Genomic DNA, 23562 nt, shown 5'->3' with positions numbered 1-23562 from the left:
TTCTATTGCTATATAAATACTTTCTCAATGAGATTTCCTCAACTATTCTAGTAGATTGATTGGAAGGGAAATTACTTTTCTACTTAATTTTAATACCATTTTTTTTCTAAGAATGAGTCAGCCAATTGATATATGTGCCTTACCTTTTCCATTAAATATGAAATAACAGATCATTAGTGGTCATTGAAGATCCCATGACACTTTTCTTCTAATATGGGGAGTTAGTATCCTGATCCTGGCTTAGCTCCAGTTTGGGTAATTATATATTGCCTACCTAAACTCCCTTTGTGATCTCATTTGGATATTATATTCTTCATTTTCTGCCTGAAACGGCTGTGTAATGTTGCTATGTGCTTTTAAACAGCTGCCATGTTCCCTACCGAAGGTGGCTGAATTTCAGCTGTGGGTGAGCTGATCCCCATGGATGGTGTGTGAATGAATGCTATAGCACTCAAAAGACTAAATGCTTTAGAAAAGTTTGCAAAAGTTTTAGCTTTAACTATTTTTAATTGTTTCAAGCTGAATTAAAATTGCCTCCTGTTAGCTGAAGATTTGTAAATTTAGTCTCAGTGCAATTTTCTAACTGGAAGGCAAGGTGATAATCTTTACCTTTCCCTCTTCAGACCCACTTTCTAAGAAGAAAACTAAAATATTTCATAACAGAAAAATAAGAAAATGTGAATTCTATTTACTCATAAAAATTTTAATTTTTTACATGTACATTTATATTGCTGCATGCTGTGTTATATAGTAGGTTTCTAAAGTGCAAAGATTATATACCGTTCATCTCTAGAAGAATTATAAATACTATGTTTTAATGCTAAAAAATGACTATATTATGAATTTTTTAAATGAAAGAAAGGTCTTCTCTAATTCATTTTGAATTTTTCTAACGTCAGAGGAAATACCTTTCCCCTTTAACTCCATCCCTAACTACATTAAGAAAACCAACCATAACCTTTCTTTGGCTGAAAAGATTTTAAATGTATATTTTGTCTTAACAAGAAGTTTTGAAGGAGATTTAATTTTATTGTGCTTACTTATTTGAAAATTGAATGTTAGCTAAGATTTGAGAAAAGGGGGAGCTCTGCAGACTTACTGAATGTAATGCAAATTATTCTGATGAATCACCAATGATTATATGTGTATTGAATTTTTCTAGATATATAAGAAAATCATTTGCACTGTTTCAATGTGTTTTAAAATAGCTTCTCTGTTTCTTACTAAAGGCAGATAATTTTTAGCATTGATTAACTGAAAATAAGCAAGCTTAAACAAATTATATATGTACATATATATTTATGTGTACACTTATGTACGTATATTTAAAATGCAGACATGTATTTTTGATACAGTTAGGGCATGCAGTTTTACATGGCATTCAGAGAAGTCTGATTTCAGAAGAAGCTTTAATACCTCCCCCACTCAGTATTTTTCAGACTGGGTACTGTTTAAGAATGACACATTTTAAGAAAGATGTTGACTAAACTACATCCAGAGACAGACAATAAGGATGGTGAGGTGTTTGGAAGTCTGCAACATGTCATATGAAAAAGAGTTGGGTTGTTTAACTTGGAAAAGAGAAGACTAAGTGTTGACATGACAACTGTCCCCACATGACAACCGTCCCCACTACATGTAGGGCTATGATTTGGAAGAAAAATTATACTCACCCTGTGTTACTTCAGAAAGAGGAACTAGAACCAAGTAATTGATTTTTTCATTCAATAGTCATTTATTAAATGTTCGCCATATGCAGAACACTATACTGGGCACTGGAAGAGATAACAAGATAATTAAACTTTTTTTTTTCATAGAAAGGAAGATAACCCTTTCTTACCTCAGCAAAGGAAAATCTTTTTAAGTAATTAGGGCATTACAACGGTAGACAGGCTGCTTTGCAAAGGAGTGAAACCTTTGGATATGTACAAGTAGAAGTCAGATGACCATATATCAAGTACCCTGTAGACGGGATTCCTGGATTTGGTGGGAGATTTAACTAAGTGGCTTCTAAAGTCACTTCTAAGTCTCATTTCCTATTATTCTATAATTAAGGTGATTCCATAGTTTGCAGCTCAAATTAAAAGCCCCAATGTAGTCAATGGACTAAACACCTTCATTTTCCTTAAAGGAAAAAAGAATTCTCCCTTTGATTCGTTTTCTCATGTTCAGCAGGTTCAAGGTCAGCTGCCTCCATTAATGATTCCAGTATTCCCTCCAGACCAGCGAACACTGGCAGCAGCTGCCCAGCAAGGATTCCTCCTTCCTCCAGGCTTCAGCTACAAGGCAGGATGTAGTAAGTACTGTTGATTTTCCATTTGGGAGTGGGCGGAGGGTGGGTTCACGCCATTTGCTATTAATGCCCCACCAAGAAGTGAGCTCACAGATATATCACATTTATTTTAGAAAGACTATACTCAGAGGGTGTGGAAAGGGATTTAACTTAATATTAAGTTGAGCATAAATGGCATATGTTTTATTGAAGGGTGGATTAATACTGTGTTATTTACTTTCATACCTCTCTGTGATTGTTCAACTAAAACTCATTATCAGTATATTTTCAAAGTATTAATGGTTTTAAAATTTTTATTTAAAGATTGAAATATGTCTCCACATATATACTGCACAATATATGCATATGCTATATAATCTATATTTTTAGCAAAATCTAAGTTGTATATTCTGGTTAGTTTGGGGAAAATATAGTTCTAAAACTTGAAATAATGACATCAAAATTAGATACTTAGAATACATGCCTTGCTAGATCAAAATGCATAATTCAAATTTTAAAATGTGGCCAAATTGATGAACTTGAATTTAATTTCACTCAAATATGATGACTAGTCAGAAGAGCATAGAAATGTGATGCATTTATAATGATGCTAACTGATAATTGCAGAATGCTTGTAAAAATAGATATGAGACATATACCACTCTAAAATTTAGAATTAAAAAGTGTTCAAGAAATTCTAGTAAAATGAACTCACATATGGGAATAAGTTGTTGCCTTATCATTCTGCTGTCTGTTTTTAAAGCAAGGGTTGTTTATGACTTCTAGAATGGAATAGGGGTCTTGGCTTTGGCAAGGAGAATGACTGCATGAAAAGCATTTATTAAATGGTTACTATATATCAATCACCATATAAAGTGCTAGACACACAAAGTGAAAAGCAAGACAGTCCCTGCTTTCAAGGTGCTCACATTCTAATTAGGAGAAATAACACATATTGGAAGGTTTAGCTGCAAATGAAAAGGAAAGGCCTGGTGGTCCTTAATGCATAGCAAAGGGTGAAAGACAAAACCTAAGAGTACTTGGGGTGAAATGGTTGGTCAAATTGCAATACTCTGGAGCCTGGTGAACATAACATCTGGGCAGATGGTAAAGACTGGTGGACCCATTCTGTCAGTCTTCATTTATGTAGAATTCAGGTCAATACCAATTTCAAATTTGGCATCAATGAAGATTCCTATCAGTCAATGTTTCTGTATTTCCATGTCTCCTACTTATTTCTTCATGTTCTTCAAAAGCTTTCTAGTATTTTTGTAAGAATGATATTTTTCTGGTTTTCATAATGTCACTATGTTTCTGTTTCTGTATTCCTATCACTTCAAAGAAATACAGTGTAGGTGTCAGAGAAAAATTAACAAATCATTTTGGAGTTAGTGAATTTTAGTACTGCTAGTGATATACAAGTTAGATGTGTGCCTGTGTGATTATGTTTTCTCATGACTTTTTTCTAGTGTTCTCAAATCTAGTTTGAATTATGCTTATCTCTAAATTTGTCTAACATTAAAATCTGCACACAGAACTACTAATCAGTTTATAAATCCCCTAATTTTTCTGTAATAAAGTATTACAAAACTAAAAGAAATAGATAGAGGGCTTAAGGTGAAACCTCAGAGACCTAAGGATGAGCCTTTTCTCTGCATTAGCAGTTGCCCCGGGCAACTTTCTAAAACTATCTATTAGCAAGGAATTGCTGATCTGGACTTGTAGAGGAAGTCCATAGGGGGAATTCCCCACCAAGGTGAAATTACAAATCTGAACCTCACTCTTCTCCTCTACCCTTTTCCTCCCCATAAATGCAATTTCTATTCTGTTATTTTATAAAAGGCAATTTTAAAATATTTTTCTATTTTCTATTTATTTTTAATAATGATTTTTTTTACCCATTGTGTTTTGGTAACTATGATATCATTGTCTAAACCATCAGTCATGTCAGTGGGCAGTAGCAATATCTGCATGCAGACTCATTTGGTTCTTCCAGTGGTTTTCTTTTCTAAAGAAAAGAACTAAATCCCATTATAGAATACTACCCTAAGGAGAAAACCGCACCAAATAGGAACACTGCCATAACAAGAGGCCTGGAAAAGGTCAAGAACACTTCTACTGCATTCCCATTAGACAGATTTAATTTGTTCTGCATCGATGCAGTGTGGCTTTTTTTTCTCTGCCTAAAAATTGTTAGTATGTTAAGCATATGATGTTCATATGGTACCTTCAGTACTTAAATTTTCAAGTAATATACCGTCTTTTTTGTAACCTTGGAAATCAAACAGAATAAAGTCTCTGCTGCTCCTGGCAAGCTAGGTACTAATAGCATGCCAAAGTCTAGAACTGAGCAGAAGCCAGTAGAAAAAGGAAGCTCTGCCCTTGTTGATTCCCTGGCACATCTAACTTAGTTTGAATGAGAAGCTGAGCTGAAGTGAAAAGTAGTCAAGAATTCTCTTTAATTATATTATACATAAGGAATGGGATGAGGAAAAATAAAATGATAAATGGTAATCTATTCGATTTTATACCAGATCTTATGCAAGATGTGTAGAATTTCCTTTTGATAATTGCTTTAATTAGTGGTAATAGTTACTGGTTTTCAGTATAAGTGATACCAACAGAATTTTTAATGTCATTGTCGAGCTTTTGACAAGGAGAAACTGTATCTATACTTTATCCATAGTATCCATAGTTTAATCATGCTTTTAATCAAAATCGAAGTAGGGAAGAATATGGAAGATTAAAAGCATTGATATACAAGTAAAGAGACAGGCTCAAGTCCCATTTGTGTCATTATTTGTATGACTGGGGGGGAGGTCACTTAACAATGCTGAGATTCACTTTTCTCTTCTATAAAACGGGGATAATAAGATTTCTGACTCCTACCTATGTTATAGGTTGTTATGTTATTATTAGAAAAGTATAATATAAATGTCATTATTATAATGATCAATTTTTCTATTTCTTTTGTTCCTCCCATATTCTTTCATAATATAATATGTTCATCTTTTTAGAAGTATAAAGAAATCTTGGAATCACCCCAAGGGGAGAAACAGGTTAAGAAGCAAAACAAACTAAAGTAATGTTAGTATTTCAAATGCATAAATATTTATATTTATGATGTATACCCCACCTGCTTCCAAAAAGGATTTGAAATGTCCTCTAAAGTTAAGGCACATACAACCTGGACAATTAACAAAAAAAATTGAAGGACAAAAATAAGTTAAAAGAAGGATGCAGGAAAAATAGATGCATTAGGTAATTAGATTACATTCCTTTCTATATCTAGGAATTGAATTAAGTTCAGAGGCACCTATGGAAATATGTTGTATTGTTTTTGTGTGATAAGAAGAATATGAATAGGGGTAGATACTATTCTAGAAATCAATTCTTTTTTGGGGGGGGGTTGTTTTTTGGAGGGCAATTGGGGTTAAGTGACTTGTCCAAGGTCACATGGCTAGTTTTTGTGTAAAGTGTCTGAGACCCGATCCGAACCCAGGTCCTCCTGACTCCAGGCCCGGTGCTCTATTCACTGCACTACCTAGACTCCCACCTAAAAAAGAATTCTAGAGAAAAAAATACATAGGTTGTTACTTGGGAGACACAGGATAACATTATAGCCAATGTCTTCATCTATGATTTTTCAAAAGGTATAGAAATGTATTCTGAGGGGATATTGCTTAAACCAACCCTCATATAAACAATAGGCATAAGATTAAATCTGAACTCAGAGAAGGCATGTCTACAGGAAATTAAGATAGTATTATCCAGGTATACCGTATAGCTTTCTGAGAATATAATAACATATAACTTCAATTTTTAAAATCTGGATAATGGCCACTAGGCTAGCTTTCTTAAATATTATGTCTTAAACTTTTAGTGACTACACTGGCCCCCATGCCCTGAAGACCAGATATGTTACATTTTACCATTCCCTCCAGGTTCTCCACTTCCCTTAAGGCAGAAATGTCTAACATATACCCCAGTCTATAATGCTCCCAAGTGCAGATCAAACCAAATTAAAATCTAATCAGGAACAATTTAACAAAATAAATAAAAATACAATAGAACATAGGTGACGGTCATATGTAGTTTTCTAAATCAACATATGGCCTACAGAGATCCTCATGTACAGTTCAGTGGCTCCTGTTTCTATTTTAATTTGACATAACTACCTTAAAGGAATTTGGGGTATCTAGTCTTTTTGCCACTGGCTCTAATCCCCATTGACTCATTTACTCAGTTTTAGGGGTCACCTAAACGCTAATTCAGTTTTATTGCTTAACAGATTAGCTTTTACAAATGAATATACATGTCAATGGTATAGTAAGAACAAGTATATTAACATACCCTGCAATACCTGGGAGAGGAAGAATAATCGCCCCAACACTACTTTGTGATAGGGGTAAAGGGAATGTAATAAGCATTTATAAAACACTATATGCCAGACACTGTGCTAAACACTTTAAAAATATCATCTCATTCAATAGGGAGGGGGATTCAGTTCACTGCTTAGCCTAGTTCCTATTTAGAAGAGTGCTACCAAGTACCAAGTCGAAGACTCGGGTACTTTGATTTCTCAGATCTCCCTTGTTAAGACAGTTGAACTATTTGGTCTCCAGGATTGCCGCCGCTCATCTACATCTGGTAAGGATCAAGGTTTTGTTTATATTTTAATCGTGCACCTAGAAATGAAATGGACAAAAAGTTAAAAAATGAAAACCCAGACCAGAACAAAATCTAAATCCCATTTCTTGGGATTTGTAGGGTCTCAGAAAAAGGAGTGGAAAGTTGTCTTTCCCTTTACCTGGTTCAGTTCGTGGTACCTGCGCCATGTGTGAACAGGATAACCCCTTTGGGAACAACAGGAAAGAGTCAGTGTCATAATCTGGTAGTTTTAAAGATATAGTTTGTTCCAGCTGTGCACCTATTGGAAAAGCCTGCTCCCATCCATGTCACAGGGGACCACAGAAGCAGGTCCTTTGCATTCCCCATGTGGGTGCCTCCATGTGAAGTGATGTTGGCATACATAAAGCAAAGCTTCTGTGCCAATCAGAAGTAGGATTGGGTTTGTGGGTGACCACTCCATTTTCATCTTGGTCAAGATAGGGAGATAAAATATCAAGGGAAACAAAAGAATGAAGAAAGAAAAATTTGGAATTTGACATTCATTTTTTGCCTAAATGGAAGATCATACTACTTTTGCACAGATGTGGGCCATGAGGATATGAACACATTTTTTTTTCCTAGAGAAATATATTTAAATGAGTTTTTTATCAATATGTTCAAATATTTGACAAATATTCTGTTACAATCATAGAATTCTGTATCATAGAGAATGGAAGAGATTATTTTGCCTTGAAAAAAAACTTAGAGGGTAGGTGTTACCAATAGATTTCTGCAACAATTAAACAATCTTGGAATGGTTCCTTTCAACACTGTGTGTGATTCTGAGTAGGACTGCATCCTGATGAACTCAAGAAAATGAGTTAGTTGCAAATTATGCTCCAAGGTTCTGAATAAATTCAGCTGTTAAATGGAGTTATTTAACATAGTCCATTTAAGTATTTTAAAAATGTTGCCAACTGTATTTTCAAATATAATATGATTATTTGAAGCTATTTTTTTTTAGCAACAATAAGCCAATAGGTGTCTTTGATCATATAAGAATTCTTAAGGTCATTCCTAGTTAGAAATGATAAAACCATGCCCTTAGCATTAAGGAGAATGTTTGTCTTTCTATTTTCTATTGCTATTTCAATATTGATGTAGATAGACTCTATGGAAATGATTGTGGTCTACCTTTGTGATGGGAACTTTATAGCTGAAAGAAATTCAAGAGAAGAGAAATGATTTTGCCTCGTTATTTTAAAGTTTTCTATGTGCTTGCAGATTTGTTAAGTATGAAGGACTGACAAGTTTTGGTTTGGTTTTCATTTTGTCTAGCACTTATCGTTATACCTGGCACATAGTAAACACCTAATAAATGGTGGTTGATTTGATTTGACTTCTTTTGTATTCTATAGCATGGCATATAGGACAAGATTAATGGTTTGGTCCAAAGTTTCTGTCTATAATCAGAAATTATTGAAAAGTCAATAAATTCCATAAAAAGTATTGCAATAAAATTATATTTTAGACTCACATTAAGATCATTTTATATCACATAAAAGTAGTACTTTAAACTCATCCTCTTAGGTAATACAGACATGGAAAATGGGCTAGTAACAGAAAATGAACAAAAATAAAATTATTCTTTCTTTCTTACTAGAGTTAGCAGTATAGTATGATTTCTCATCTGCTTCTTTACAATAATAAGAACCAAGTATTGTCAAGCACATGCTTACCTTGGTCATCATCAATCCCAGAGGGCACTAATGGGGTAATGTCAACCTTTATGGTTATCTACTAACTACCTCTTTACCTAAATGCTACCTTCTTTTATGGGTGATAGCACTCTTATTCTAAAAATTGGTATGCATGGATTCAAGGACTAGACTCCAAGCTACCAAAACATGAACCAGTTAATAAACAGAAACAAATCAACAACTCCACTCTCTTTCTCCTCCAAGGCTAATGGCTCATCAACTGTGGATGATGAAAGCAAAGTGTAATTATAACCACTGGCCATACTAGAATGAAAATCATTCAATAATATTAGAACACTTTAATAGAAATATGATAGGGCCTGCAAAACAAACAATCTGAATATAATTGACATGATAACATTAATATTTTATTCCCAGGACTTTATTTTAATTTCATATTACATTCATATATCTCAGAATAAAATCACATAGTGCTTTTAACCTAAAAATATTTTTAGGCTAGCTAAGCAATAAGGTTGAAATCAGAAGTGTGCTGGTAAATGTTTAATAACCAGCTCTTTGGTGGTGGGGAGGGAGACTGTACACACAATATACTTTGAAGTTAAAATGCATTATTAAAATTTTCTCCATCACTTTTTCTTAGGACTAGACAATCAACAAAACAATAAATCAAGCCCTGAGTTGTTTTTCAACTTCTGAGGTGTAAATTCTCAGGCTGAAAAATTTAACAGTCAGCTCTTCTGAGCTGATCTGAGTCAGCACAAGCACAATAGTCGATGAAATAATCTAGTAATGAGGATGTTATGGAAGTTAAGATTTTAAATATAAAATAAGGAGAGAAAATTGAGAATTAATTTGCCATCAGACTAAGATTTTTTCTATAGTCCCAGCAAAACAACTGGTCAAATTAGTCAATTCAGAAAACTGAATAAAAGAAGATAAATCAGTCAGACTGATGGTGGTTATTTGATTTCTCCATTCAATCTAAATAGTAAAAATCAGATAGTCTTAATATAGACACAGCCTTTGTAAGAGACATCCCTGTCATGTATTGGAAACAACAATGGATTTGAAAGAGAAGATGTAGGTGTAACTGCAAGTTCTGTCACTAACTGGACACATAATCATGGAAAATCAGTTAACCTCTTTGTGCTTCAATCTATTCAGGTGAAAAACGGGAATAATGATCACTACATTTATAGGGTTGTTGTGAGAAAATTACTTTGTAAATCTTTAAGTCTCAAGTACATGGAAGTTAATATGATGTGTTCAGATACTTGAAAATTGTGATTTGAAATAATTTTTACAACACAACTTCTCTCACTGGAGAAAAAAACCTGCATATTTAAATTACATACATAGATACTTAGATGTATCCATGATTATACTGACGTGGCTGAATCCTCTTCTAGTGAAGATCCCAACCTCTCCATCAAACTCACTGCCTGCTCTCAAGGCACTTACATTCTAATGGGGAAAAACAACACATAAAAGGGAGATGAAAGGGGGGGGGAGGTGGAAGGAAAAGGTATTTCCACTGGGAAATGGTGGTGAAATCTGGAAAGAGTCAGAAGCCAGAAAGGCAATGCAACATGACCAATGGCAGACTGTCTCGGTCTATCTTTTGTTCCTCACTATATCACCTATTCAACTATTTTTCTGTTCATTTGTGTCTTTTTTTGTGCTATCACCTCCCTTATATTTTTACAGTTATTTGGGTAGTTTATAATTCTGATTCTTTTAAGAGTGGTGTAGTTTATAGCCATATAGAGTATAAATTTGTAACAAGTGTTCCAAAAATAGGCAATATACACATAGATATTGAGTCTATCTATTTTTACATATTTATATACATATACATATATATGCATCTTAGAATCATTGAAAGTGGGGTGTCTAAGTGGCGCAGTGAGTAAAGCGCTGGCCCTGGAGTCAGGAGGACCTGAGTTCAGTTCTGACTGCAGACACTTAACACCCACACACCCACACACACACACACACACAAAAAACTAGCCATATAACCCTGGGCAAGTTACTTAACCCCAATTGCCCTCCAAAAAGCAAAAAAAAAAAAAAAAAAGAATCATTGAAAGTACTTAGTAATTTCCTATTATAATCCAGTCTAGTTTCTGCACATCAATCTGGGCCCAATTCATCTTCTTTTTGCAGTGCCTGCTGAAGTGGGTGTGTTTTGATAGTTCAGTGGTCCTAAAATCTTATTAACATGAGTACATGCCAGGCAATGATAAGATTGTAATCTATGTATGCTTTCTCATCCTATGAAGATTTTATCTGAGATCTTCTGCAATTTCTTCAAGAAGGGTAAGCCACCTAGTATGCTGTAGACCTTCTCTCAGAACTTTTGACATTATATAGATATTAGAACACATGAGTTATGCATCAGAGAGTTATTTCCTCCCTCTTGCCATAAGACCAATCATCTGTCTTTGTAGGTCATATATCTCTCAAATGGCACCCTTTATACCTCTTTATACAATTTTTTATTGGTCATGTATTTCAACCTAATCATGCCTACAATGCATTGCATTTTGGGTGTTATGTAAATTTAATTCTTCAGGAACTAGTATTTTGTGGTTTATTATAAAACATCACTGGCAGAAACATGAAATGGTGACTCTTTGTTTCATAAATAGATTAAAAGATAGATAAAGCAATTTACTAGGTTGCCTGCCTAGCATATATTTTGCTATCTCTGTTTTTAACAGTAATGTAAAGACTTCGTAGCATTTCAGATTATAATGAATAGAGTATCACCTGCCTATAAATTCATTGAATCAAAAATGACTGAGTTTGTCTAATGAGTTGACGACAAGGATGTTAGTGTCCTTGATAGAAAAAGGGATGACTGGAAGAGGATTGGCTTGTGGGAAATAAGATAAGTTTTGTGAGTTTGAAACACCAGTTCAAAAAGGAAACCAGATTTGGATTTATAAAATTGCGAGTCAGCTGCATAGAGGTGATCCAGTGAAACTTAGTGAGATTGCTAAGAGAGAGGGTAAAAAGAGAAAAGAGTTTGTAGGATGAAGCCTTGGGGTACACCCACAGTTGGAGATGGTCCATGAATCATGATACAGCACGGAAGTAAGGAGCAGCCCAATCAGGGGGAGGAGAATCAACAGAGAGCAGGATATTAAAAACCTAGAGAAGAGATAGGGGGTCAGTAGTGTCAAATGCTGGAGAAAGTTCAAGAAGGATGAGGACTGAGAAGAAACATTTGATACTGAGAGAGAATCCTTCTGTTCTTTGCATGAAATTTTCTATCACTAGCCACCTCCTTACATGAACATATACCTTCCATCTTAAAACTTGGATTGTTGTTAATAGTCAGTCAATAAACACTTATTAAGCATCTACTATGGCCCCAGGCATTGCATTAAGCACAGGAGATACAATAAAAGTTAAAAAGATAGTCTCTACTCTCCAAGAGCTCACAGTCTATAGGGAGAGACAATATATACAAATTATTATGTATTTTTTAATAGCTATCTGCAAAATAAACTGGAAATTATCAACAAAGAACAGGCATTAGAATTAAAGAGTATTGACTTCCTATAGTAAATGGAATTTTAGTTGAGTATTGAGGGAATCCAGTAGGTGGAGATTAGGAGGGAGAACATTCCAGACAGCAAGTGAAAACGCCCAGTCTGGAGGAGTGTCTTGTTTAACAATAAAAAGGACAATGTCACTGAATTAGGGGTACAAGGCAGGTGGAGTGGGGAATAAAGTATAAGAAGACTGGAAAGAATTGGGGAGGGCAATTTAGAGTGTTGAACAGATTTTATCTTTAGTCCTAGACATGATAGGGAGCCAATAGAATGTATTGATTGGGTGGGAGGCAGGGGATTGACAGTTTAGTGGAGGACAGACTAGAGAGGGGAAAGCCTTGTAGCAGGCTATTGTAATAGTTGAGGCACAAGGTGGTCAGAGCCTTTGCTAGTGTGGTGGCAGTGACATGAAAGAGAAGCTACAAAGCATTTTGTGAGAGAAGTCATAAAGGTAACAGTGATAGACCCTTGGCAACAAATTGGTTATGATGAATGAGAGAGGAGTCGAAGCCTGGAGGATAGTGGTACCCTCAAAAGTAACTGGCAAGTTTGGAAGAGTAGGGAGTTTGGGAGGAAAGATAGTAAGTTGTTTTGGACATGTTAAGCTTAAGATGTCTATGGGATATCCACTTCAAGAATTCCAATAGGTAGTTACAGACCTAAGACTGGAGGTCAGCAGAGTTATAGTTCAAGTATATTTGAGTCATCAGCATTGAGATGATAATTGAATAACCTTAACATATGAAAGGAAGTAGTCTAGTTTGCAGAGCCTGCAAGGTTGCATTTTATTCTACCAATTGAATTTTTTTTTAAAGAAACTAACAATAGATCTGGAATCAAATGCTATCTGCATGAATAAAAAATTCCTTGAATTTTTACATTGTTTCTGCATTTCCATCAGTTGTGTGGACTGTTGTATAGAATCACTCCCCCCACCAGAAAAAAAATCACCTGCCTATTCTCTTGCTTTCATTGAGATTATTCTATCAGTGTACAACAAACATTCTTACCAAGATGTTGTAGAAATGAGAAAGCAATCATTTTGGGAAGTTGTTGATGCTGTATCCATTGCTTTTGTTTGGTTATAGTATTGCCATTTCCATTCTAGTGGAATATTCTGTTCTTTGAGTGTTTTGACATTTCCAGGTCACATGACCAATACAGTGGAGGACTAGACATTTTCTCTGAGCCTCATAACCACTCAAACCTCTCCAGAATAAGAATATGTGCAATAAACAAAACAATTTCATCTGGGTCTACCATTTAGGACAGCAGATATTGTAAGGAGCTAACAACTAAATGAACTAATAGCAAAGAAGGATAATCCCTAACCCCTAAAGCCCTCACTCAACACCCAGTCTTCCACTACTCACAACACTTTAGAAGCAGGATTGTACAAATTAACCCATGAACTTTCAACAGAATTCAGCTCTACCCACCCCCCACCACCCTGATGAAAATCCACCAAGCCAAATTTTGCTTGGTCTAGGACAGCAATATGACAAAACTCTGTGAGGCAATATAGTTCATCCAGAAAAATGAGGAATAGAGGGACCTGGGGCAGGACATGTGTTTGTGTCAGTGTGGCACCCTACTAAGCCTAAAGGAAAAAGCCCAGTATCTAGCTGGGGCCATTTCTGTCAACCCAAAAGACAGTTGGAACAGAGAATTAGGTATATATAAAATGTGAATTTCCCAGCACAACTTTCTAAGACTGAAATTGCAGAGAAGTTGCTGACCTACATTGGCAAAGGGAATTCCTTCTGCCAATAAAGTCAAAGGTCTAGACATTATCCCTAAATTTTATCCTATGATATTTGGCCCAATTTTCTCACTTGTCAAAGTTTTTTCCTATTCTAGATGTTATTTAGCTCTCTCCCCTAGATTTGTCTCATCTACATATTTGGTAAGGATTCTAGGTATGCCTTGTGATAGTAATGGCAATTAAAGATTCCCCTGTATTGGCTTGGTTTTCAAATTGATTGTGTTGAAAACCCACAGTTTGTTAATCCCACCTGTGGGATGGGCTTGTTGATGTGAGGGGAGAGTCCTGAACTGGGAGGAGCTGGTGATGTAGATTTGGAGAGACACTAGAGAGAGGCAGAAGATCTTTTTGGAAGCAGCACCTCGTGGAGAGAGAGAGACTAAGAGAATTGCTGGTGGCCGCTTTGAATTGCCCTGGACTTTTGAGACCTGCCCCCTGAGCTGCCAAGGACTGAGGAGACAGGGCTGTTTTGCTGGTACTTTGTCTGTCTGTTTTGATGTTGTTCTGCCAGATTTGTCCACTGGTGAAAGACAGTCCTTTTGTTGAAGAAGTCCTGGAACCTGGCTGTTCGCTAAGAAGCCCTGAGACTGTCCTGCAGACAGAGAGTGAATACTGTCCACTGGTGAGGGACAGTGCTGTTGTTGCAGGGGTCTGGAGACTGTCCTGCAGACAGAATGAATACTGTCCACTGGTGAAGGACAGTGCTGTTGTTGCAGGGGTCTGGGAGCCTTTCTGTTGGTTCAGAAGCCCTGAAGAAGGATTTTCTTGTTGTATGTTTACAGAAATCCTGGGAGAGGGCTTTGCTAATGTGTTCAGGGGTTCTAGGACTGTTCTACAGACAGAGGATAAATTCATGAAGGGACTGGCAATGTATCTTATGGCCTTGCTAAGCCTTGTCTCTCCAGGAACTAAGATTGCTGAGAACTTGCCTCATGTCAAGATGAAGAAAAGACCTCCATTTGGGTATTAAGTGCTGTGTTTAAACTTGATGTAACTCTGGGGTAGATTCAATTGTGATCCAGGGGTGGGGAACTTTTGACCTTATATTTGGAAACTAATCTCCATTTGAGAAGAGGGGCTTTGTGGTGGACTTAATTAAGGTATAGCCTAGGGGTGGAGACGTATTTAGAACAGGGACTTTGTAATTGATTGAATGATTGGAAGGTCCTGGGGTGGGGTAGTACTTGGAGATTGTTTAGTCACACTTAGTAAATGCTGTATTTTGAATGATGTCATGTTTTGATCTTCTCTGTTCTTGGTTTGTCACTGAATAAAATAGAGAGCACCTATGCTGGTATTTTGAACCTGGGAAGTTGCCTTTGCTTGGCATTACATTACATGCCTTTATCCTGATAGTATATAAAAATGTTCAATGGCACCGTGAGCAAAGAATCCTAGAGCATTCCACTAGAGAGATCCTTTCTTAGTTGACTTGAAACTGCTGATGACTATTTATCTTAGTCCATTCATTCAGTTCTGAAGTCCCCTAATTATATTATTGTCTAGCCTATATCTCTGTATCTTTTCCATAAGAGTAATATGCAAACCCTTTATTAAATGCTCTCTTAAAATACAGGTAAACTATATCTATAAGCATTCTCCTGATCTACCAGTTTAAAGACCCTATCAAAAAGGAATTAAGATTAGTCTGCCATGACTTATTCTTCAAAAACCAATGTTATTTCTTTATGGATACCATTTCCTTTTGTAGATGTTCATTAACCATCTTTTTAATAATTTACTGTAGAACAATATACTCTAGATTCCAGAATCAAGGACTTGCCCTTCTCTAGTTATGCTAGATAATTATTATTCCAGCTGTGCCAGATCATCCCAAAAGGATTTTAATTTAAAGTGAGACAACACTACTCCTTCCCCCTAAGGTGGGGCAGGGATAGGGCTAATCCAGACCTTAACTTCACTGCTTCTGGAGGGAACAATTGGGTTTGGGGGTGTGAGCTGAATTCTGCTGCTGGGTGTAAAACAGAGCAGACATGCTGATGGAGACATAAAAAATCATAAATAAATAAAACAATCCCAAACTATATCATGCTGTCCCTGAAAGTAGGAACTCTTCAAGCAAAGGCTGAATGACTTTTTCAAATATATTCAACTCCTTGGCCGCCGTGATCCCACTGAACTCTGAAATTTTGTGATTCTGTGATTCCCCTCTAGAAAATTACAGTTTCTATTACAATTCTATTTTATAAATACTTTTTGGCCTGAAGCTATGTTGGCATAGCCTCAGGCACTGGAATCATTTTGAAGGTCTCTTCCCTGTTCTCCACAATCTTTCACAGAATCCTGTCAGTAGTTAGCAATCACAGTTGCCAGGTCCTGTCGTGCTTGGTGGTATTCTTCTATGGCAGGTGACATGAATTCATCAAGGGCAGTGAGAGTGCACTCTTACTATCTTCCTATAGATCTTGTGTATTAACTTCCTATTATCTATTTTCATCCCATTCTTTCCAGTCCAAAGGTTATTCTCCTTAGAAAACATAAGCAACTTAAGAATTGAGTAACTCTGCCTTCTCTTTGTTGTCAGTTATCAATGTGTAATCCACTCTGAGCTGAAGTCTTCTCTCTTCTATTGACATTTCCCTTTCTCTTACAATAGCTTAAGGAACAACAACAACAAAAAGACCAAAAAATTCTTGTTCTTAATTTTCCTTACCAACCTCAGCTGATTCTGAGCTTTCACTTGACAGTGTTCTTAGAGGATCACAACATTTTTTTTTGTATTCTTTAAATATTGTATTCTTAACATTCCCTTGCTACTGTCTTTTGTATATGTATTTTTTTAAAATCCAAGTTGGTGAGTTCTCTTTACTTCCACAGTGGTCTCTTTGAGCAACTCTTACTTTTCCTTTTCATTGGAATTGTTCTCTTTCAGGATTTCATTCTTGACAGTTTCTTATGTCTCCTCAGCTGATATCCTCCAAAGAATCCTACAGGAGTCCTCAGAATTCTACCCACCTTTCCTTTGAATGCTTTGAAATCTGCTCTCCTAAAATCAGACTATACTCAGGATTTATCTCCTCTGCCATATACTGTAAGAGAGATTGGTCACTTCCTTCACAAGATTCTTATCACTTCCAACACAGCAAATAGTTCTTCCCTATTAGCAAGAAGCAGATCCAGAAAAGAATTCCCTCTTTTAAAGGATAAAATTATTATTGTTATTCAGTTGTTTCAGTCTGTCTGACTCTTCATGATCTTATTTGGGGTTTTCTTGGCATAAATACTAGAGTGGTTTGCCATTTCCTTCTCCAGCTCATTTTACAGATGAGGAAGCTGAGGCAAACAGGGTTAAGTGAATTGCCCAGGGTGACACAGTGACATAAGTGTTTGAGGCCAGATTCGAATTCAGGTCTTCATGACTCCAGGCCCAGAACTCTATCCACTGCACCACTTTGCTGCCTCTGAAATTATCATTAAGACAAGTCAAGATATTGTCAGCTGCTTGGCTTTTGACAGAGAGTTGCAGCAAATGTCTTGATAACTGAAGTCACTCATCAGAACTAACTGAATCATACCTATGCCTTGGTCTTCTTCCTCTGATGTTTTGTTTAGTTTATTTTTTTCCTCCTGGGAATTTTTGAGTGTCCTCTGAGAAAAAGATGCATTATGCCATCTCTTTCTCTCTTTGGTGTCTAACTTGGTATATATACTTAGCCAAATTTCACCTTTCTCCACCTTTTCAGACTTCAAGCTTTTGTAAAATTTTAATGTAGCAAGACACCAAGCAAATGTATTTTTACCATAATTTGTTGAGTATACTCCATACTTCATCCTTGCCTAGAAGCCTGTCATTCTTATATTTTAAGGTGTGATCTGGAAATACAAATGTCATCTCATAGGTGTTAATACCAGTGAAGTAGTACAGGTGGTTAAGAATTCTTCCATGGTGTTTCTAGTTGAGATAAAAAGTGTGCTAAAATGAAACAGAGTAGAAATCAAATCAGAGTCACCTAAGCAAGGTTATGGGATTTACAACAAATTTTATAATATTGCTTTAAACAGTGACTCTCAAAGTGTGGTCCACAGAATCCCTGGGTTTTCCAAGATCTGTTGGGGGGTATGCAAGTTTAAAATTATTTTCATAATACTACTAAGATGTCATTGGCTTATGAAAATATTCCATTTTCCACTGTTTATGTGAATTTTCTTCATATATATCAACCAACAGAATATATTGCAATAAAAAGAATCCAGAAACAGGCATGACAATACAGTTGTCTTACATTAAGCAAAAATGTTTTTTTTAATTAAAGTGTTACTTACATGTAGTGGGTTTATTTCTTATTTTAAATGCATCAATTTTAATTTCTAACATTATATATATATGTATATGTATAGAAAAAGCTCTTAGAATTCTCAAATAAGTTTTGAAAGCATAAAGAGGTCCTAAGACCAAAAAGTTTTAATAATTGCTTCCCTGGAACAATGATCAACAGCAATGGGACAATTCCAGTAAAATAGGGGTAAAAGATGATTACTCCATTTCCCAACTATTACTTGACATAACATAAAGATGTTAATTACAGGAATAAGACAAGGGGAAGAGTCTTAATTCTCAAATTACGTGACAGATACTTAGAAAACCTAAGAAAATCCAGAAAAAAAAGTTTTTAATTGAAATGATCAATTGTTTCTGTAACAGGATAAAAAATGAGTTCTATATAGTACTGATAAAACTTGGGAAAAATTAGAATTCCTTTAAAATAACTACAAATAGTGTGAAATATCTAGTAGTCAATTTACCATAATACATGTGAAACATATAAATATAACTACTAAACACTCTTTACCAACATAAAGACAAATAATTAGAGAATTACCAGTGAATGTCCTATAGGGTGGAAAACAGATAGAAGCTAGGCACAAATCAAACTGAATATTATGTGTATTAGCAGGTGCAGTCACTGCATTGACTGGGCTCACTTAATTGTTTTTCTTTGTCACAAGTTAGGGTTGAATTTTGAAGTGGTGAGTTGAAATAAAGTTTGCAAAATATAAATATCTCATTTTATCCTCACAACAAAAGTTGGGAAGGTGGGTACTATTATTATCCCAACATTACAAATTAAGAAACTGAGGCAGATAGAAGATTGTATTACTTGTCCTGCCTTCATTCCCTTTCATGATTTTAATAACCACCTCTCTACAGATTACTCCCAAATAGATATCTCTAGTCCTAATTATTCTTCTGAGATCCATGTCCATAACCCTAGCTTCCTATAGGACTTCAGCAGGATGTCCCATTGTTATTTCAAAATAAAATTGTTCCAAATGGTACTTACAATTTCTTATAAACTCCTTCCTCCTTTTGACCATTCTATTTCTCTCAATGGCACCATCATTTATCTACTATGTCCAAAGTACTATGGTGAATGTTTAGGGTACAGAGATTGATATATCATTGACCCAAGACTTTTAAGATAGAAATGGAATGCTGAGGAAGAGTTGGGAGTAGAGATTTAGACTTGAAAGTAATTTGCAGAGATGTGCTTTATGAAACATTGCTAGCTGTTATCACTAAGGGAGATTACATACATAAAGAAGATAAGGTGGGGGGAAAAACTTGGAAAAGTATTGATTTTAAAGAGGTTGAGAAGAAGATTATGGGTAGTAAAGGAGATTGAATTATCACAGTAGTAGGAGGAGAACCATTAGCATTCCATATCATGGAAGCCAAGATGGAAGTAGATGGTTACCAGAGTCTAATAATACAGAGAAAAGATGTGAACAACAACAAAAAAAACTGTTGGATTTAGCAGTTGCCATTAATGAATGACCTTTGGTAAATGTTACACCAATGGAGGGCAGAGGATAAAAGCAAGTGGTGAGGCATGAATAAATATTTTTAAAGAGTTGTCAACTTGTTTACATTTATAACTAGTTGAATTATGTTAACTACATTCACAGTTATTTTGGTTTAAAAGAAAAACTTGTCAGGTTGAGGGCAAAAGGTAGAGAGAGAAAATGGACTATTTTCCCCCCAGATTTCATATTTTATATTATCTTTTCTTGATACTCAAATTTTTAAATAAATTTGCTTCAACAAGGATACAAATAGACCATATCCATACTTCAATAAAGGCAAACAAATGGTCCAGCAATGAATTAACTGACACTATCATCAATAAAATTTTAAAATCAAAACAACCACCCTAAGGAAATGTTTCATACCAGTGTTTATTTAAAAGAATTAATTACTTAGTTGTTAACCAAGATATCCCTGCCTCTGAAACCTCAAAATTTTATATCACTGGTGCATATGGAAATAATAAATAAAATAACTAGCTAAATGAAAAATGACAAAACCATAGGACCCATTCCAAACTCCACTGTAGGATTTCTGACCAGCCAAGTAGTTAATTCAGTTTCCATATCTGATCAAAGATCATTATCACTCTGCCACACCTAAATGGGTTTTCCCAGACAGAGAAAAAGTAATTATTTGTGGGTTAAATAGCAGAGCACTGTCGGAAACATTTGCCTCATTAGACATAAATTTTTGCTTTTTATTAGAATTTCCAGGTTAAAACATCTCTGTTTTTGACACTTATTCCGCATTCCTCTTTGTTGTTCATATTGGAATAAAAAATAGGATTTTAGCTAACATTTTTATTCACAATTTCATAGCTATGTAAAGCTGGAAAAAAGTCACATATTCAAATATTTGATTTTTTAAACATCAATTATTTATCCAGTAATTCACTAATTTCTTATTGACTAATTTTAAAAATAAATTTATAAAGTTACTGATTACAATATTGTCAAGACATTAGAAGACACCCTGTTTTCTAGAGCTAAGGCCCAGCAAGCAAACTGTGCCCTGAACTTAGCATAACAACAGTCCTCTGCTCTTGCCCTCTGGATGTGATCAGCCAAAGCAAAATCCTAGAATTGTTTCATGTGATTATTATATTGCTTTGACCAGTACCAGGTGTTCTCTGAGCTTGGATAAATTATGAATAAAACTTGTCACACTGTTGCTGTTAATGACCCTCATTGTCAGGGCTATAGCTCACCACGCAGCTATTGCTAAAAGTACTGAGATCTCCCCACATTAAATTGGTTCCCCCCACTCCCCAGTAGGGGTGGGGCTCCAGCATATGTGTCCTGGCTTGAAAGTTGTTTCCCTTACTTTCAAATTAAACTTCTGTTTGTGCAGTGAATAAAGCACTGGCCCCGGAGTCAGGGGGACCCAAGTTCGGTTCCAGCCTCAGACACTTAACACCTACAAAAAAAACTAGCCATGTAACCTTGGGCAAGTTACTTAACCCCAATTACCCTCCAAAAGGCAAAAGAAAAAAAACAAAAAAAAAAAACTTCTGTTTGATTCCTGATTCTCCGATCTCTAGCCTTCTTTGCTCAGCTCTGGGCCACCCACAGGTTAGAGGCTGGTTCAGTACAGTTGACAATATTTAATTGTCTTTGGAAATTGGCTTAAATAAATATAGATGAGTCAATCTTAATAAAGTTAAAATATTCTGTATTTAATTTTCATCATTTTCCTGCATGGTGTTTCCTCATTTAATAAAAAGGAAACCCTCACTTAATTAGTTCCTCACTCATTACAATAAAATTAATGTTTAGGATCTAAATAGTATAAACTTCTTGGGTATATTTGAGAATATATTCCTCTTCTTAGTTAATGTCATATGTTTCATTGTTAAATGGGAATATCATATGGGCTCTATTATAATCTTTCTTGTGCAAAGGGTGCATCTGCCTGGCATTTAAGGAGGCTGCATGCTAATTTCTGATTTTACTGTTCCAGCTAACACACAGGTCACTGACAGTCAGGGTTAGAACAATCACTAAATCACAAGCTAAAAACCATTGACTTGGTATGCTTTTATCAAACTGGCAAAAAAGGGAAACACGTGTTGGCAAGACCATATACTATAGCTTCTTTGTAAATTAGCAGGGAGAAGGGGATGAAATCTTATTTTCAGGCTTCTGTGTGAGTATGTGCATTTTATAAAAACAAAAATTATTTTTCCAGGCACCCTTAGTCCCTAAAAAAAAAACAAGTTTGACAAATGAGTGGAGTTATGAGTGTTTTAAAAGTGAAACTTTGGTTTAGACAAAGAGATGAGTACATAGCTGTGCTTGCTAGGATTCAGTTTTACAAAGAATTGTTTTTGAACAAAAGAGGCCAAATTATTTGTTCAATAGTTGTAAGGAAAGTTTGGTTAATGGTAGACTTGAAAAGGTGGAGAATAGGTTACCAGGAAAAAAAATGGAAATATAAATTGACATTCATTTTTCCATTCTTTAGACAAATATCTACATTCACAAAAAAATTATATAGTAAATTAATAGATCTGTAAATGCTTATCAGGTTAGACTCTGAAAAATCCTTTGGCATGACAAATACAGTCTCTTACCATAAATTGGAAAATAAATGAGAAAAGACACTTGTTCCAGATGCTCAGAACACTTTGTTGAACTTCTGAAATCTGTGACCAACTTTGATTCTTGTTCTGATGACTTTCTCTTAGAAAATCAGACTTCCCAAATAAGTCTGACCTATTGCCCACTCAGCCAATATTCTTTCTTTAAGATGTTTTTTTTTTGCCATGATATCAATATCAACATTGGGGGGATAGTCTTTAATACAATCCAGTTTTCTATCTGTTATCAAAGAATTTATCTAAAACTACCCTGAAACTTTTAAAATTGTCAGTCCAACAATTTTTAAATAATTAATTCTATAAATGTATTACTTACTGAGTAATGTCTGTGTTTTGTACATGTATCCATATCTCCACTTCAGGAGTACCAAGTTGGCTCAAGCATTGTGTCTTCTCCAGTGTTTTACTCTCTAAGGATTCTCATATAATTCATGGAACATGTTTCTCAAACACTGAAATATATATGTATGTACTAGTTCTCTCTGTCTCTTTTTCTGTCTCCGTCTCTCTCTGTCTTTGTCTCTCTGTCTCTCTCTGTGTCTCTGTCTCTGTCTGTCTGTCTCTCTCTCTGTTGGGAGAGGTGTAGCCTAACAGGGCTAGTGAGCTTAGAGATGACAATCACCCCTTAAAACTCAGGGTTATGAAAATTAAATTAAGAACATCTTATAAAGCTTATCAGAGGTTACTGCCTCCTAGTACTTGAAAAGTACCTGCCCCAACCCAAGCAAATAGAGAAGAAGGGAAAAAAGAGACAATGTTATTAAAAGTCAAGAGAATTGACCCAGTTTCCTCTGGGTTCCTGCACCTTGGGCCACCTTTTATTTCCCCATTCTCTGCCACTACATAGGGCAATCCAAGTGGAGTTCTGGTCTCAGTTCAAAAAGAAAGTTAAAAAAAGAAAGATGAGTTCTCCACTTGTGTGGGGCTCCTAAATGAACTTAAGAACTCATGGTTTGTTGGAATTATCCCCTTAAAAGTCAGGTGAGGTTGCAGACAACCTAAATATATTGTATAAACATTGTAAATTTTGAATTTCTTCCCTTCCCCTCAAAGTATGCTATATTAAATGTCAATGAGGAATATATTTCCAGAAAACAGTTATATCAGGAGATATAGTCTAACACCTTAAATTGTTGTTCAGTCATTTTTCAGTCATGTCCAACTTTTGGTGACCCCATTTGGGGTTTTCCTGGCAAAG

General features: G+C 35.5%; 1 protein-coding gene and 1 long non-coding RNA gene across 3 annotated transcripts in view; one reads left to right on the top strand and one right to left on the bottom strand.

The window, feature by feature from the left end:
* Window positions 1-23562, top strand: part of LOC138176105 (transcription factor SOX-5) — a 503378-nt gene that overhangs the window by 338803 nt on the left and 141013 nt on the right. Inside the window, exon 8 of the mRNA XM_069106851.1 lies at window positions 2176-2296. Within this exon, the coding sequence (XP_068962952.1) occupies window positions 2176-2296 (121 nt within the window). The remainder of the gene's footprint in view (window positions 1-2175; window positions 2297-23562) is intronic.
* The window catches only part of LOC138176106 (uncharacterized), a 42536-nt gene continuing 20658 nt past the window's right edge, over window positions 1685-23562 (bottom strand). For both annotated transcript variants that reach the window (XR_011172162.1, XR_011172161.1), the window contains exon 6: window positions 1685-1775. This is a non-coding gene — a long non-coding RNA (uncharacterized lncRNA). The remainder of the gene's footprint in view (window positions 1776-23562) is intronic.

The sequence above is a fragment of the Petaurus breviceps genome, unplaced genomic scaffold (genome assembly GCF_028583685.1).
Source record: "Petaurus breviceps papuanus isolate PSGF00001 unplaced genomic scaffold, PetGlider_PUasm1.0 81, whole genome shotgun sequence".
NCBI lineage: Eukaryota > Metazoa > Chordata > Mammalia > Diprotodontia > Petauridae > Petaurus > Petaurus breviceps.
This window is presented reverse-complemented; position numbering and strand designations above follow the sequence as displayed.